Consider the following 19,057-nt stretch of genomic DNA (forward strand, 5'->3'; position numbering starts at 1 on the left):
AAGTTCTAATTGTGCAGCAATGCTGTGAGTATTAAGCTAACCTGCTGTATAATTTTTTTGCCTATAGAAGAAAATAGGTGACACAACGCCAGGTCACCTTGTGTGTGCAACAATCAATGCAACATAATTCCTGATGCCCTGCTGCACCCCACACCAGTTAAATCTGACTCTATGGGGGTGAGAAGCCATCAGCTGAGACATGAGGCCAGTGCCCTAACCTCCTGGTTTCTCCACCACCCATGTTAAATACAACAGGTCGAAATGAAGTCACATGTGCTAAGCCCCGGGTCAGTAAACCAAGATTTAACACCTAACCTACTTACAGTGTCAGCCTCTCCAGGAATGGAGTCTTAAACCAGTCAATGGGGAGTTTCCTGGTCAACCCCAGTGAGGCAATCTGCCTGAAAAAACCTGCCTGCCATCCTGACCTCTAAGGAAAGGTGAGCGGTACCTGAAACACTGCTGTAGCTTCCTGGCCCACCTGCTTCTGCCTGTGAAAGCCTGTCATTCCACACAGCTCCTCAGAATTCCTTTCTATTTCAGAGATGGGATCCTACCTGATTCATGAATTGGTAAATAAAGTCCAAGATCTTTACATTTACTCAGTTGAAGTTTGTTATTTTAAATGTCTCCAAGGGACAGCCTGGGGTTCCTGCATATTCAGATGTGACTACCAAAGCCCAAAGGAGAAAACAAACCATGATATGGACCTGGGCTAAGTCAGATGCGAGAGAGGGAAGAAGACCAAGCAGGCCACCAAAACCATCAGCAAAGAAGGCAGGCAGCGTGCACAGAACCAGAGCAGCGTGGCCAAGCATGTCAGAGGCCGAAGAGCAGTGGAGGCTCTGGATTCCTAACTGACCGGTGCTTAGTTAACCACTGAGCCTGTCTACCCACATGGAAAATCGACTGAGTCCTGCCTGCTCTTCCTACCTCAGAGGTGGCTACAATGCAGAGGATGGATGCGAACCACACAGCGAAGCACACCTCACGCAAACGCAATCACTGTCCTTACTCAGCATTAGCAGCACAACTCACAGCAGCCCCTTAAGAGCTGTACCTTATCTTTTAGGGGCCCCCGTCTCCCATGGCCCTTCTTTCCTGATCTTTGTGGCAACCAAGAAAGGAGCAATCTCTGTAGGCATTCAATGAAATTCAAGGATGCTGGGGGCACAACTATGAAATGAGCAAAAGGCACTCAAAGATGTTACCTCCAGAAAATAACGAAAACACTAATATTGTAGGAGAGTGATATGGGGAAATGGTCGAATGTAAAGTTTTAAATAAAGCAAATAAAGGAGAAAGATTTTTAAACGGTCGTTCTAAACTGGAAGTCTTACAGTGGCATCCAGGGCTAGGATTGTTTCTTCTGTGTTCTAAAGCTCTTTAATTAGTTAACAGTGTTTTAACGATCAGAGCATTTTACATAAAAATCTGGATTTCTGATTCTCTGGAAATATGGAAGGACAGGGCACTCCTGTGTCCCATTCCACAGGACAGCAGGGGTGACTTCCTGCCATAGTCCCACCCACCCACTGGGGTCGGCTGCACCCCACCTGGCTCCTCAGGCCCTGGAGTTAGGACCTATCTAGGAATTCCAGAGATTTCAGAGAAGGGATTATGCATTTTAACAGAAGAAAAAAAAACTTTTTTAAATGACTAACTGGCAACAAATTTAAAGGATCTGTCACTTCTCAAACTTCACGCACTTTCTGTTGAGTTGTGTTCTCTTCTCCCACCCGTGGTCTCTAAGGGAGAGAAAGCAATGAGGATGCTGGCTGAGGTGATGAAACTAATCAAGCTGAATTTTAACAAAATAAAGGATGACTTAACCCAGCTAGGAGCAAACAAGGTTTGTTTGATTTGTTCAGGTCTTCTAACTTCTTATTTAGGCTTTATTAAAGAAACCACCAGTGAAGGGCTTTCTCTCTCATGTCTTTCTGTCTTTTCAGTGTGGGCTACACCTCCCTAATTTACAATCCCTGGGACTCTTTGCCAGTATTTTCCCCTCTGAGGCCCTTTGAAGAATGAAGCTGCTATTGCCCAGAGCTGTAATGCAGAGGCACTATTAGCAGGTTCTTAACACTCAAGAATTCATCCATCCCAGATTCCTTGAAATTGAATACACTACCACAATTTCAGGCAGAAATAAAATGATCTTGTCATCAAGCCAAAAGGGCCTGAGGTAAGAAAGTTCTCTGATGTCACCATGCTCTTTGCAATAAGACAGAGACAGAGCAAAACAGTCTGGCCTCCTTTCTGTGTCTCAACTGATTAGTCTCTGCACAATAACGCAGGCCCGCTCCTTGGACAGCCATATGAGGTCGAAGGAAGTCTCCAGTTGCACCTGGCATAATCCTTACACCTCTAATTTGGACCTCCTTTCAAAGGAGGTGAGGAGGAGGGGCGGGAGCCAGCACATAATGTAATGGCACTCACTGTCTAAGGCCAGAGGCCTCATCTTGAGATAACAAGATGACATCAAATGAGCAGTTCTACTTGTTTCGCTCAAGTCCTCAACTCTCAAGTGTCGCCTTTCCGTTCTTGTTCTTTCATGATTAGTCATGCTTTTAATTCCGCCTCCATTCTCCTGCAAACTGAACCTTCCTCTGAGCCCCCTAGTGTTTCCAGGCTCTATTTGCATTTCCAAAGCTTGACAAACCCAGCTCAACATCTGAAATAGGAAACTCTCCAACAGGAGTCCAAAGAAAGGAGACCCTTAACTTCCATAAGCCACACAGGAAAGAGACTTGAGGACAGCTATGAATGCCTCTGAACAGAAATAAGTGGATAAAATCACATCACACAGAAGCCACACAGAGAAAGCAAACTGCTGGCATCATTCTGGCGAAGGCAATCTAACAGGCAGCCATGATGAACTCCTTCTAGTCCCAACTCCCACCACAGGTGTCCGCAGCACCACAAATCCTGGTCCAACAGAGGCGAGGACTCTGCCTGACTTGTGCATCACTGAATCCTCAACATGTGTCCCCAGTGGCTTTTAAAGGTTTCAGGGGCATAGGGACATCTGCAAGGTCAAACTATTCTCATACTGATACCAGGATATTATCCGCCTTTTTCACTCTCTCATGAGTGCACAGGGAGCTTTCCAGAGGCTACAGGAGTGTGATGAAGAATCATTCTGATGGCTAAAGGAATGTATGCTTACGGACTCCTACGTTTAAAGTTTTTCGGATTTAATTTTAATGTGCTACTATATATTGATATAACCCACAAAAGTAAAAGCTTTTTGGGGTCCTCAATAATTCTGAAAAACATAGGGGTCCCCAAAAGGCAAACACTTTGTGAAGTGCTGGTCTAGTACAAGGCCTGGCATATACCCGGCAACAACGTTTAAACACTGTGCAAATAATCAATCAACTCTTTCTATCAACAGACTAATGTCCAGTTAATGGTCTGTTATAGATAAAATATGGAAAGAAGAGGTTCCCCGGGGTCAGTTCCCACTCTCTCAGATAAGAAAGAAAAGAAACAGATTTGAGGGAACCATCAAATGAGGAAGAGCCAGGACCATCACAAGTCCGTGGCTCCACACCAATTCCTCCCATGGTCTATCCAGCATGTTCTGATGTAGTGAATACTACATTCTGGATTATTTAAAAATTGGCCAAAGACAGTGTTATCCATCTCATCCCCCAGCCACCCAGGAGTTGTCACCCATTCCTTCCCCCACCACCATCTTGTCAGTCACTATTAACTCTTAAATATCTCTTGAAACCTTCAAGATTTAGCTTGGCTGTCCTTCCTCCAGGCAAATTCCCTGGGGCCTTCTCCCTACCCAGGTCTCTCTAGCATAGGTTTTTATAGAAGCTTTTTCCTTTTTTCCCAAAGCACTGCCTTCAGCCTCTAAATCAGCAGTTCTCAACTTGTGGGTCGCGATCCCTTTGGGGGTCGAATGACCCTTTCACAGGGGTCGCCTAAATACATCCTGCATATCAGATATTTACATTATGATTCATAACAGTAGCAAAATTACAGTTATGAAGTAGCAACGAAAATAATTTTATGATGGGGGTCACCACAACATGAGGCTATTAACTGTATTAAAGGGTCGTGGCATTAGGAAGGTTGAGAACCACTGCTCTAAATAAACTCCCATTTGTGGGTTTTTCATGTCTGCCTCCCCAACTGGATCACAAGCTCTGGAAGAGCTGGAACGTGCTGGCCTAGCTCACCACAGTACCCCAGGCACCTGCCACAGGAGTCCAGGACAGAGCAGGAACTTAATAAATGACAAGTGGATTATTGGTAGGGTTGGTGGGTGGGTGAGTGATGGGGTTTGTGTGATTGAACAAGTGGCTGGTTGTCTGAGTAGGTTGGTAGTTGGATGAATGAGTGGATGGGTGAGTGGGTGGGAAGGAGTGAGTGGGCAATGAAGATGGGTAGTGGGTGTATAGATCACTGACTTGCTGGCTGGCTGGTGCCTGAATCGGTGAATGGGAAAGTGGATCCACTCCAACTGCAATGACTATTTCAGGCGCCTGTTTGACCAGTTATAGCTGATGACCTCCCAAATAGGTCTGGCAGCTGTCCCACTCCTTGGCTTTCGAATACACAAATCTCATGTTACACCCTTTATGAATGGCTTCCATTACCTACAGAATCAGTTTAAAGTTAAATCATTTTTAGAATAATGGATAGGAAAAAACAATAATCAAGTTGAAACTTCACAACTGGTCAAACCTGACAACACCATAATCTGAACCTCCCACTTCTCCAGCCTCCACTCTCATCAGCCATCTGAAGTTCAGCCATGTCATAATACTTTGCAGCTCCCTAATCATACTCAACAGTTTGGGGCTTTATACCCTTTCTACTTAAAATGCTATTGCTCAACTTGTCTGCTTGGCTGACGCATTCTGCAGAGTCCTGCCCCCAGGTGTGATATCCTCAGAAGTCCTCAGTAGGAGCTCCTATCAACACCTCCCCATCTTCACCTGTCATGCCTGGCACACCATTATTACCTTGAGAACCTGGAGGGTCTCTTTGTTCCTGTTGCTCACACTAGATCATGAGCTACTAGAGAATAGGGATCATGCAACTTTTTTCACTTTTGAGGTAGTCTCCATCACCTTGAATCATTTTATCTTGAAAACTCCCTGGGGAACTTTTAAGTCCTACTTAGACCTCACAGAGTGATTTCCCTGTGCCCCAAACAGAATTTCCAAGCAGAACCACTGTGATGGCTTAGATTCTTATTAATAGAAGCCTGAAAATAAGAACCAGCAGGTGCAACCAGCTGACAAATCACGAGGCCAAAAGGGCCCAAGAATGAAAGCTCATGAGAGTGAACATCCCATGGCGGGTTCAGAATCCTAGATTCTTAAAAGGCTAAAATTCTCATTCAAAGCTTTTCCTCTTGGGATCTTGAGTTCCCACTCCCTACCCACAAGCTCCCAAGAGGCTTGGGACTCACTCTAAAGGCAACCTAATTTCAGGCTTCTTTCATGTAACAAAATCAGATTTTACCAACCTCTGCTCTGGATAATAACTTCAGTACACTAGGGTTTTTCAAACTACAGATCATAAAATCAATTTAGTGGGTAAAAACCATCTTTTCTTTTTTAATAAAACTAGAGGCCTGGTGCACGACATTCGTGTACTGAAGGGGGGGGTGGTCCCTCAGCACAGCCTGTGCCCTCTCACAGTCCAGGACCCCTCAGGGGATGTCTGCCTGCTGGCTTAGGCCCACTCCCCCAAGGGGTCCTTGGCACTGCTGTGGAGGCAGGAGAGGTGCCTGCCACCACCGCTGTGCTCGCCAGCCATGAGCCCGGCTTCTGGCTGAGCGGCACTCCCCCTGTGGGAACGCACTGACCACCAGGGGGCAGCTCCTGTGTTGAGTGTCTGCCTCTGGTGGTCAGTGCGCATCATATTAACCAGTCGTTCCGCTGTTCAGTCGATTATTAGGGTTTATTATATAGGATAGTAGAGAGTGGAAAATATCAGCATGCACTGGCTGAGAAACCTCTTACTCTGGCTCATGTTTGAAGTACACCGTCCTGTATAGTCATCATCAGCCCTCCAAAACACAGATGGCCTTCATTCTAAATACAATGAAAATCCTTTCTCACTAAAAGTCAGAGAGAAAACATGTTTTAAATTAATCTCCATGGCAGAAAAAGTCTCTTGCAAACTAAAGTCAAAAACTTCCTGCAAATGTCTCCCCCAAGATATTTATTAATTACAAAGAGGAAAAATACATAACATTATGGAAGAGAAACTCAGCAGGCACCACCTTGACCAAGTGATGAAGGTCAACATCACCAGTAATAAGACATGTTGATGTCATGTAACCCCTGAAATGATATGAGGGAAGAGAGCACAATATTACTTATGTGGTGTTCTTATCAAATTTGCATAACTTCAATTTAATCATGATACAACATCAGAGAAACCCAAATTGAGGGCCATTCTACAAAATGAATTAAATTAGATAATGATAAGATTTATCAGAGTTTCTAATAAATGCCTGAGTGGCTAGAAATAGTAGTTGATGACAAAAGTTACTGATCAACACCATCACAGTAAAGCCCTAACTTTCTCAATTTACTTTAAATTGACTGGCATTTTTCAGGGATTGAGAAACTGTCCCAGAGCAGAAGAGATTAAAGATCCTGGACTGGATCCTGGAACAGGAAAAGGATGTTAGAGGAAAAAATACAGTTCCGTTAATAGTGAGGTAACAATGTTAATTTCTTGGTTGTGATAACCATACCATGTTAATATCAGGGGAAGTTGGGTGAAGCATACATGGGTACTTTACTAGAAGTATAAAATTATTTCAAGATTAAAGCTTTTTAAAAAATGTTTTTCTGAAGAAAGGACCAAGAGTGTTCTGTTCCATAAACTATGTATCATTTAAACGCAGTAAGAGTGGTGTGCCTCAATTCTCTAACCCTAAACATTATGAGCACAGGATGTATAATTTGCATATAATTAACTTAATACACAGGAAGAGCTGTGAAGCTGTCGCTCTTTAACCAGCTCTTCCTCAGCTCTCTCCCACCTCTCCTACCCTCCTAATACCCAAAAGGAAGATCACCAAGATTCCCTTTTCCTCCTCAGAGGGAACAATGCGAGACATCCTACAGATGCTGGCCCATGGAATCCTAATTCCTTATAAGCACCCGCAAAAGGAAAGACTGGGGGTGGGATGGCAGTTATTAATGCAACAGGTGTTTTCTGAGTACCCATCTCGGCCAGGCATGGTTCTAGGGGCTCTGGGGAAACAGCCAGGAACAAGACCAACAAGGTTTGGATATAAACTCTGGCTCTCACAGAGTTTATATCCAAGGAAAGAGACAATAAACAAGGGAACAAACAAAAATGCATTCATATGCACACAGCACGCATGTGCACACACATACAGACACACACATATATCCCCATACACACACCCCTCCCCTGCCACGCCTGGGTCTGTGATGCCCACTGAGGGCTGGGGTTGAAGAAAGGTTCTCATAAAAGCAAGGATTGGATTTTACACAGGAGTCAAACTGTACACAGGCGAACAGGGATCAGCTCTCTTCTTCCTTGAATCCCTCCACAAGGGCAGTCAACAGGTGCCACCAACATGCCCCAGCCTCCTGCACCCACTGCCCCATCCCCCAACTAAAACAGCTTCCTCCAGAGACAGGAGCCAAAGGGCCTCCACCTGTGCAGCCGCCTGAGGCTGGTGCACCCCTCCCTTCCCCGCTTGCTGACCATGACCTTCCACTCGCCTGCTTCTCTCCCTCCTTCTCTCATGCTTGGCCCTCCACACCTGCCTCCTTAAGTGCAGGCTGACAGTAACAACGGTGATTATAAAAAGTTAATGGTAGCTATGATTTAATGAAAGGTTATGATGTGCCTGGAGGTGTGCTGGACGCTCTCTATTCTCCTTCTTCCAATCCCCTCCACACCTCGCGCAGTATTATTTCCCAGCAGCATCTTCAAATGTTGTAGCTTCAGGACTCTTATACTATGAAAAACTCCTAAGGAGCCCAAAGAGCTTTTACCAATGTAGGCAAACCTATTTATAGTTACCATATTAGAAATTAAAAATGAAAAAAATATTTAAGCACAATGCACAGCACCCAGAGCCACATCATCATTGCACATCATACAGCTTCTGAAGACTCCACTCCACCCCGATGAGAGATGAGGGTAAAAGGCAACACATCCCAGCAGCATTACTGTGGAAGCAGCTGACTGCAACCCCCCTAACAGAGCATCAGTGGTGCCCAGGCATCTCTGGACCACACTCTGAGAATCACTGTTCTACTAGGAAAGAAACAGCCTTAAAGAGGAAAATCAGCTTGCCCAGCTCACTCAGCCGGCCTCCTGAAGAGCTCTGGCCTCACCCAGGTTATGCAAGTCTGCTGTCCCCTCTGTCCCCTGTGCTCCCCTTCACTCTTCCCTTTCTTTGCTATGGTCTCCCTCGGAAACAGCGATCACTCCCTCCACATCCACTATCACCTTCAAGCGACCCACCTCCAAATGTGCATCTGCAGAGCCGATAACTAACCTGCGCTCTTACCACCTGGATGCCCCACCGGCACCTGAGCCAACTCAACTGAATACCACAGCCCTCCACTCCAGCCAGCTCATCCCCACATCCTGACTTTTTGAGAAAAGTCATTCTTCTACTTAAAATGGCCCCAAACCATTCAGTCAGCTTTGACTCTTCGCCTCGCTATGTCCTGCTGATTGGTCTTCGGAATGTCTTTTGCAAATGCAAAAACAAACAAACAAAACAGGATATAAAAAAGTGTACACATTATGTCCCTACATAAACTGGAGGGAAAAAGACTGGATTCAAATGCACCAAGACTTTACAAGGAGTTATCTCTGGGTCATGGGATGATGAGCAATTGAGATACGATTTCTTTAATACACTTTTCGGCATAGCACACATTTTTTTATAAGCATACGTTATTTTCACAATCCGAAAATACTGTACAATGAAAGCTTCCTTCGGGTTTGATTTGTAAGTTTCATCCCTTGACCATACCCTTTCCTATTACAATTCCGACCTAGTCCAGAATCACACTCTCATGGGTCACATTTCAGTTCTCTTTATGGTCTTCTTGCACCGGCCTCTGAGGCCTCCGGGTCTTGCATCACAGAATATGAGAGGAAAGTCAATGGGATACTGGTGCATAGAAGGCACTTAGCACAGTGCTTGGCAAATAGTAAATAAATGTCCATTATTGCAGTTAGATGCAACTGCTATTAGATGAAACTTCTGAAAACACTAACTGGCCAATGACAACCCTATTTTAAAACCATCAGTAGTTCCCAGTGCCTAATAATAACAGCCAATATTTATAAAGCTCTTACTTTGGAGCCCAGCACTACTAGCAAGCATTAGCTCATTCAATCACCATCTCAGCCCCATGAGGTGGGTTCTGTGAGATCTCCATTTTACAGGTGAAGAGAATGAAGCGGAGAGAAGGAAGCTAGGATGTGGTAGAGCTGAGAGTCAAAGCCAATGCAGTCTTACTGTCCAACAGAACTTTCCACAATGATGGACATTTTCTATCCTATATAATAAAGAGCTGATATGCTAATTAGACCGAACAGCAGAATGACCGTTTGCACGACCTTCCGGACGAAGCTGGGGCTGCAAGGACGGAGCCCCTTGCACGAATTTCGTGCATCGGACCTCTAGTATCTGCATAATTCAGTATGTGGCTACTGAGCATTAAAAATGTGACTAGTGCAACTGGGTGACTAAATTTTCCCTTTATTTCATGTTAATTTAAATGGGCGCATGCAGCCAATGGCTACCACACTGGCCAGCACAGACTGGAATATAAAAGCACAAACTCCCAAGCTTGGTAAATAAAAGTTCTCACACCCTCCTACTTTCCCCTCAACTAATTCCTACAAAAAGCTGTAGTAAGTCTAAAAGCCTGGTAACTGCACTCAATCCTACCTCCAGCCATCCCTGCCCTCCTCTCAACCAATCCTCTGGATGTGGAGGGGCTTTAGAAGGTGGAGTAAGAGAGATTTGGGTTCAAACCCTGGCTCCACAGACACCTGGCTGTGGGACTAGGAGCAGGTTGTTTTAGCCGGTGAGCCCTTGAACCTCATCTGTAGAATGGAGTGACAGTGCCACCTTCCAAAGAGCATCTGGCAAGACACATCTACCATCTAAACGTTTGCTAGTAATATACCTTCAGGGCTCAATTCAAACTCCACCCTCTTCTCTAAGAGGCCAGCGGAAGCCTGGGGGTTGTTTGTGTGCTGTTGTCTGTGCCCCTAGACAGCAATCCCTTGAGGCCAAGGGTTTGTCATCAGTGAGCTTCCAGCAACAAGTCACCATACAAGGGGCTCTAGAGGGAACTGGATCCAGCTCAGCCGGTATTACTTACTGACTGAGGAGTCTCTGATTCGCTCTGTAAAACGGGGATAAAAAGCCCTCATTCAGTCAGTCAGTTAGTGGGAGGAGGGAACAAAGTTGCCAACATAAAGAAATAAGCATGGAAGCCCTGCTAGCTTGGCTCAGTGTTGAGGGTCAACCTATGAATCAGTCAGGATCAGGGCACAGGGCCATCCCCAGTGGGGGGCATGCAGGAGGCAGCAGATCAATGATTCTCTCTCATCACTGATTTCTGTATCTCTCCCTCTTCTCTTCCTCTCTGAGGTCAATAAAAACATATTTTTTTAAAAAAGAAATGAGCTTGGTGCCAGGTATGGGCAGCACCTCAACAGAGATCTCCCATCCTTAGTATAAGTAACGTCTGTCACCATCATCACAGACTTAAGAGACAAACCATGAACTATTTTTGCTGATACTACCTGCTCTTAAAACGGGAAGACTTCAGTACATCCCAAGGATATCACTCCCAGTCAAAATACTACTGGGACTTTCCTTCTCTTTTTGACTTGGTAGACGTGACACTAAATTCCACCCGAGAGGCTCATCAGGAAGAGAGGCGAGAACAGTCAGAAAATGGAAGGAATGAGGAGGACATGCCTGATCAGATAAGAAAGCACATTACAAAACTACCACCTGGCCCCTTGCCAGTACTCGGTAAATATATTTTTTTGGTAAACCATTTTTAAATACTTGTTATTAAATAAAGCTACAGAAATTAAATTGTAAAAACAACAGTAATAACAATAACCAATCAATAGTGAGCCCTTGCCAGATGTCAGCGTGTGGAGAGCTCTATCCACATGTATTACCTCATTTGAACCTCGCAACAGTGTTTTTCACACTGCCAGCTGCAGCCCCTTAGTGGATCTGGAGGTCAACTTAGTAGATCTGGAAATAGCATTTTTTTTAAAGGAGACAGAATAGAACAGGATAGGATAGAAAATATAAGAGTAAATTGCATGAAACACCCCATGAATCTTTTACATTATCTACAGAGTTTCAATTTAAAATATTTGTTATTGTGAGTTATAGTAAAAACTGTTTTAAAAAAGATCTCATAACTTATGAGGTATATGCAATTATTATCAGCATTTTACAGATGCAAAAACTGAGGCTTACAACAATTAAGTTACTTGCTCAAATTTACCCAGCTCATAAATGACAGGCAAAATTGGAACCCAGGCAGGCTGCCCTCAGATCCTGACCCTGTGAATACTGGCAGATCAGTGCGAAAGGGCACTGAAGATCATTTAGTGTTTTCATGGGGGAAAAAAACAGCAACAGGAAATGGGAAAATTAGTTACCAAATTATTATTTTGTTGTCTCATCAGAGGGAAACAAATTATCTATATTATAAAAGGCCAGTGGCCATAATGCCATAACAACCAAATGGCCAGTCACCAGGAGGTGCATTGATGGATCTCGAGGCGTGGTGGGTCTGGGTCCTGGGCGATTTTGCATGCTGGGCCTCTAGTATCTTATAAAGTTGTAGAAAATGACCAGTGAAAAGACTAGTCATAAAAACAATGGGAGAAATCACAAAGAAAAAGGTATACAGACAATTCATAAATGTTAAACTTTTGCCCGTAAAAGTTATGGATGATCACATTTCTGCTAATGTTTTACTCATTTTAAAGAGCAGAGCTGTGACTAGCCTAAGAAACTGACTTTGGGCAATTAACTATGTTTCCCAATCTGTAAAATGGTATGACAATAATAGCCTCTCCCTGCTAAGCCTGTTGCAAGTACAGTGGGGCCTTGACTTACGAGTTTAATTCGTTCCGTGATGGAGCTCGTAACTTAAATTACTCATATGTCAAATCATTAAAGTGAACGAGTAAGACACATGATGCTGGGCTGATGTTATGGCGTTCACTGTGACGTTTGCTGCACCAACTAGCGGTGGGGTATCTGAAGCTGGCTCGTAACCCGAATTTTAGCTCGCAACTCAAAGCAAAAAATCGGCCGAGAGACAGCTCATATCTCGAAAAACTCGTTAGTCGGGACACTCATAAGTCAAGGCCCCACAGTATTAGATTTTGTACCTCTGGCACAGAGCAAATTCTCAATAAAGGTAGCTGCTATTATGTGATGCAACACAATGGCTCTTTGGAATGTGAAACTAATACTCTGCCACATAACCAAAAGCCACAAAATAATAAAAACAAATTCATCGCTTCTTAGCTTGAATAAAGCAACAGGTGTCCCTTACAAGGAGGACTGGTTACTGCCAAGGCTCCTAGCTCAGAAACTCAGTATCTCCCCACCTCGCGCCCATCCTTTAAGAGCCTGGCTGCAACAGCTGCCCTCACTTTCCAATCACTCCAGGCCTTTCCTTTCTGTTGGTTGCTTCCTCTTTGCCTGAAGCTCCTCTCCTCTAAAAATTAACATTAAAAAATTTATATATGCACCCCTATGTTAACAGCAGAGGTATTTATAAAACACGGAAAACAACCTATGTGTCTATCAACAGATGAATGGCTAAAGAAACAGTGATTACACACACACACACACACACAGTGGAATATTATTCAGGTATAAAAAGAAAGTCCAGAGGGTGGAGGAATTGGATGAAGATGGTCAAAAGGTACAAACTTCTAGTTATAAAATAATTAAATACTGGGGATGTCAATGTTCAACATGACCATAGATAACACTGCCATATGGTATATCTGAAGTTGTTAAAAGAGTAAACCCTAAGAGTTCTCACCATACCAAAAAAAACAACTTTTTTTTGTAATTATATGAGACTAGAGGCCCGGTGCACGAAATCCGTGCACGGTAGGGTCCCTAGGCCTGGCCGGCAATCAGAGCCAATCTGTGGGGTGACCAGCAGGGCAATCAGGAGCCCCCGTTCACACCTACCTTGGCTGGCCTGGCGCCACCCATTCGCTGGCCCCGACCCCTGCCACCACCACCAGTCACCTCCCTCTGTGGGGTGACCAGCAGGGTGATGGGGGGGGGGAGGAAAGGGCCCTGGGGCCTGCTGGCTGGGGGCAGCTCCTGCAGTGAGCATCTGCCCCCTGGTGGTCAGTGTGCATCATAGCGACCAGTCTTTCTGCCGGTCTGTCAATTTGCATATTAGGGTTTCATATAGATAGATGATGGATGGTAACTAAACTTATAGTAGTAATCATTTCACAATATATGTTAGTCAAATCATTATGCTGCACACCTTAAACTTACACAGTGCTATATGTCAATTATATCTCAATAAAACAGGGAGAAAAAAATGTTTATCAACTTTCTTCAATCCTCCCAAACAACCAGCTAAAAATTTTTTCTCCAGTGCCAATGACTTTTTAGGTAACTTTAAAAAATTACATAAACAATTTATTAATTATTAATTGTAAAATGACTCCTGAGCAAAGTAAAAATTTAAACAGTATAAAGAGAAAAAGAAAAGCTTTCTATCTTCACCTAACAAATTCTTCATCAATTCTCTTCTTGAGAGTTACCACTGTTAGGCTTCTTATGAAATGACTAGGGGCCCAGTGCACGAATTTGTGCACCTGGAAAGGAACTGTGGACGGCGAGGCTGCAGTGGGCACAGGTGCAGGTCTCAGCCCATCCTCCGCACCCCCAACTGGCCCCTCCCGCCACAGCACCTGGTCCCCTATCTACCAGCAGCCCTGCTCCTGCCGCCACTGCTCCCATGTGCTGATGGCGCCAGCCCCATTCACACACGCTGATAGCACAGAGCAATTGGGGCTGGTGCCATCAGCAGGTGTGAGCGGGGTCAGCACCGTCAGTGGGTATGAATGGTGGCTGCTGCCCCTATCACCCCTCAGGAGCAGGGGAGGTGGAGAAGCCCTAAGGGGTGATCTGGCCGGCAGCCACTGCTCGTACCCGTTGACGGCACTGAGCGATCAGACCAGTGCTGGATGCTGGCAGTGGGTGCAAGCGGCGGCTTGAACGCCAGCAGTGGTAGTGAGTGAGGCCAGTACCAGCAGTGGGTGCCAGTGCCGGGCAGGACCACGCACACAGGAGCAAAGAATTTTCAATAACCACCAGAGGCTCACCCTGATGACAGCGACCGGTGCCCTGCCTTGGTCTGGCGCCCCCGCTCACCTGCTCCACCATCCCGCCACAGTCAATGCCCGCCATGTTCTGTGCGCACCCCCTGGTGGTCAGGACACGTCATAGCAACCAGTTGTTCGGTTGTTCCACCGTTCGGTCTATTTGCATATTAGGGTTCTATATATATAGATTCCACACAGACATAGCATGTGTGTGTGCATATATGTGCATATTTTTTAACACACATTCATAAAATTCTACTGTAGTATGTGTGAATCTCTTGCTTTTCTCACTTAATCCCCTATCCTGGAATTCTTTTAAGATGAACACATTCTTTTATAAGAACTGGGTATCATTCTATCAAAGGAATAGACCATAACTTAATTCCTCCATCTTTGTACATTTAGGTCATTAATGGTTTTCTGTTACAAACATCCTTACACATACATCTTGGTAGGCAGGAATATAATCCATAAAATAAATTCTTAGAAATAAAACTGCCTGATCAAAGGATTTATTAAATTCTAATCTGACAATTACTATCAAATTTTCCAATATGAAAGTTTTCAAGGTTTTAGCCTTTATGCTTCTATCACCACTCCTTCGCCAGCACTTGATGTTCTGTTTACAGTCACCAATCCCACTGGTAAAAGATGGTTTCTTATTGCTATTATAACTTGTATGTCTTTCCTTAGGAGTTAGGCCTAGTGTTTTTGGTTGGCCACTTGTATATATCTTTCCACTTCACTACCAACTTCTGGATCATTATCTCTCCTTGAAACAGCTCTTTGAAAGATAATCAATGCCCTTCTCTTCAAGACCAAGGTCGTTCTCTTCCTGGAATCATCAGAGCACCATTCTGGCAACATCTGACATCAATAACCACCTCCTCCAAGAGACACTTCTTTCCCTGATATGACAATTGGCTGTGCTGGTCCTCCATGAGGAGTGAGCCTATCTTCCCCCCTGGAATCCTAAAGAAGAGCATATCCTAGTGTCCAATCTCTGGTTCCCTTTCCTTCTCACTATAACATTCTTAAAATGTCATCTCATCCCTGGATGGTGTGTTCCGTGGTTAGAGCATTGGCCCATACACCAAAGGGCTGTGGGTTAGATTCCTGGTCAACGGCACATACATGGGTTGCAGGTTCCATCCTGTGGGAGGCAACTAATCTATCTCTCTCTCTCACCCCCTCCCTTCCACTCCAGCTAAAAATCAATGAAAACATATCCTCGGGTGAGGATTATCCAACAACAACAAAAAATGTCACCTATGTGCAAGACTTCCAAATGTCAATCCTCAGATCATCTGAGACCTAAACCCATGAGTCTCTCTGCTAAAGACCAGTAGAGAGAAGGATGTTCTTACCACATTCCAGATAACAAACAGGGTCAACACGTGGGCAGCACTCTGTGCTGGACACTGTGCTTGTACTGGTTACTTACTGTATCTCATGTAACTTTACATATCCAAGAGAGAACATGCCAACCTCGCTGCCCACCTTCCCAAACCTCTTCTGCTTCCTTGATCATCAAACCTCAGTTAATGGCTATGCTCTTCCCTTTTCTCCTCCTTTGGCACCCAAGAAGCTGCCAAATCCTGTCAATTCTACCCGTAAATGTCTTTTTGTTATTGTTGTTAATCCTCATTCTCACCCCAGGACATGTATATTTTTTCCACTGATTTTTAGAGAGGGTGGAAGGGAGGGGGGAAAGGAGAGAGGAGAGAAACATCGATGTGAGAAAGAAACATAAATTGGTTGCCTCCTGCATTCGTCCCGAGAAGGGCCAGAGATGGAACCTGCAACCCAGGTATGTGCCCTTGCCCAGGAATCCAACCCGCAACCCTTTGGTGAACAGGCTGACGCGCTAACCACTGAGCATGCCAGCCTGGGCAAACACTAAATGTCTTGATATATCTATCCAGCCTTCCGATATCACTTCTGGCCTGAACCCCTGCTTCCTTACCTTTTACCCCAATCTAAATGTCACCACCAGAGTTCTCTGCTGACAGCACAAATATCATCACTTCAACTTACATCCTTCGAGCACATGACCTTCGGACATGTTTCCTGCCACCCCTCCATAAGCCTGGGCTCCAGGCCTACAACAGCAAGGCACTGCACCTGCAGCACCCCTCCCAGAGAGCCCTCACCAGACAGTAGCTCCTGGAAGACACTGATCAGACCTCAACACCTTGGCCCCCAGACAGCACCCAGCACAATGCTGTGCATTTGGTGGGTGCTTAATAAATGCTTCCTAAAATTACTCAAACCAATCTTCTAGCAGGTGCTCCTATCATTCCAAAGAAGGAAAGGGACTATATACTACATGTAAATCCGGAACAAATAAAAATCTTTTAAATCATCTAAATGCCCTTAGGGTCTGTTTGTCTTATATGACTGAATATATAGAGAAACATACATACTCTCTTAGAACTTACAGAAAGGTCAAACTCCTTCCCTAAAAAAAACTTAGAAATAATTTGGAAATCACAAAAGTACTGGTTCCCAACTGTTACAAACCATAATAAAAGTCCCTATTTGCCAACAGAAACAGGGATTCAGGCGAGTCAAAGAAGGTTCTGATTTTATGATCTTCTGATGCCCCAATCACCTGTCAGAACTACCAAACAATGACCTCCACAAACCAATACGATGAAAGGCGAAGACCTTATGGAAAGTCAAATGTCCAACAACTTGACTGAGAGCCAATTAAAAACAAATGGCCCTGGTCAACTGTGCCAATCAACTCGGAGGAAACACCATTGAGGCCTACTTCATTCTTTAAAGTTAAAACAATTTTAAAAGTAACTCTTCTAATGCAGCTTTCTAAACTGATTAGAAAGAGGTCATTGAAAAAGCAAGTCCAGATTACTTTTCCATCAATGAAGAGTCAAGTCATTCTGAAAAGCATGACTTTGTAGAAATACTGAAGATAAATCGTGCTTGTAACTCTGCCCCTCTGTTAATGTCAGCATATTTCAAACACGTGTACTTAAGCGTCCTTTTTTGTGTGTGTTTTTCTCCTACAGGAGTCAAAACTGTGTTCAAGTTTTCTCATGCACTCGTTAATCTGAAGTGAACTGTAAATTACTGATTAGAAGTTAGGGTTCATATTCAGGGAATCGAAATAACTTCTTAAGAGATTTTTTTAAAGTAAAGGTTATCATTGTTAGCACTTCAAGAACTTTTGAGTTGGCATAGCTGGAGGGGAGTGCGCCTGACAGCTCGTGGATCCCCATGACCACTCGCATGCCCCCTGGAGGACTTTACACCTTCATAAAAGTGATCACTTCATTTTTTTTTTTAAAGGGGAACAAGCAAACCTCAAGTTCATCTTTTCCGTGGCCACGTGAACTCTTTACCCCCAGGGTCTCCTCCAGGGCAGCGTGAAAGGGGCAGCGAAGCATAAAGTGTTCCAGGCCCCCAGAGGCCACGAGCAGGGCCAGGCGGGCCAGGGACCAGCCCCTGACACCAAGCCCAGGCTGGCCTGGGAGGGGAGTGGGAGACCAACTTCCTCGGGGTGAGGGGACCGAGGGGAGCCGCCTGCACCGCCCCCACTCACCTGCGATTCAGGGGCCGGACCCTCACGGCCACCTTGACCGATGCCATTGCTCATCCCGGCCCGGCCCGCGCGGGGTCCCACTTGCTCAGCTCCCCGCGGGCGCCGGCGACTCTCGCGACTCCGGCCGCCGCTCCCGCCCACTTCCCCGTCGGCCCCCGCCCCTCGGTTCCGGGCCGGACCTGGCGTCCCGCGGCGGCCCCACCTGCCCGGCCACTGAGCATGCCCAGAGCAGCTCCGCCCCGCGTGATCCGGCTCCGGCTTGGCGGCCGCCCGGAGGCGCGGAGGGGCGGGACCGGGCTGCCCGGGCGCCGCCGCCGGAGGTCGGGAAATCGGGAAGATCCCGCGGAGGGCAGGGGCCGGGAGTCCCCGAGGGCGGCCAGGGCTGAGTGGTTTCAGGAAAACTGGGAACCCCAACCTTATCCCATGGAAAACTGGGGAGAAGGAGGTGGTCGCAGTCATTTAGGGGCCAGAGCAAGGACCACAGTCCTGGAGCACAGATGACTAGAAACAGTATTTCAGCCTTAGACAGGGACCTGGCTCATCCAATTTGGAGAGCGAGAAACTTAGGCGCAGCGACGATCGCAGCTTGCTAGTGGGGAACTCCTCTAGGGCCTTCTCTGCTGCTCTGTGTGTCTCGGACGCCGCCATAAAGGGATACAGGGAAATTGAAAGTTAAAAAGGTACTAGATGTTTTTAATGCGGGCGAAAATAGCTATTTTGGCTGCAATCGGATCTTCATTATACTTTCTTACACTTATTTACAATGTAGTAGTTTAATTTTAATCGTAAGGGATTTAGGAGTGTGGATGACCCTCTCATTAAGTGTTAGGGCCTCTAGTAGAAGTGAGGTCCTACCCAGCCTTTTTTTAGTTTGCTATCCCTTCTCACCTCCTCTTCCATACAACCGCCAAACGCATATCACCCAACTAAAAGGTCTCATGTACGACTGTGCCATCCCTTTCGTTACAATTGAGAAGAGTGATGTGGAATCTAAATAGTCCACTCTGCCCTGAGGGTTGGAATGGTCACCTCCCAGTTTATGTGGAGGTCTAAAAAGAAAGTGGACGCTGGACCGGGTTGGCT

The 19,057-nt window shown here is 45.4% G+C and overlaps 1 protein-coding gene across 1 annotated transcript in view; it reads right to left on the bottom strand.

The window, feature by feature from the left end:
- The window catches only part of KIF16B (kinesin family member 16B), a 276,668-nt gene extending 258,549 nt beyond the window's left edge, over positions 1-18,119 (bottom strand). Inside the window, 1 exon segment of the mRNA XM_006087971.3 lies at positions 17,975-18,119. Within this exon segment, the coding sequence (XP_006088033.1) occupies positions 17,975-18,021 (47 nt within the window). The 5' untranslated portion in view covers positions 18,022-18,119.
- Positions 18,120-19,057: the final 938 nt, after the last annotated feature.

This window comes from Myotis lucifugus, unplaced genomic scaffold, assembly GCF_000147115.1.
Source record: "Myotis lucifugus unplaced genomic scaffold, Myoluc2.0 scaffold_42, whole genome shotgun sequence".
Lineage (NCBI taxonomy): Eukaryota > Metazoa > Chordata > Mammalia > Chiroptera > Vespertilionidae > Myotis > Myotis lucifugus.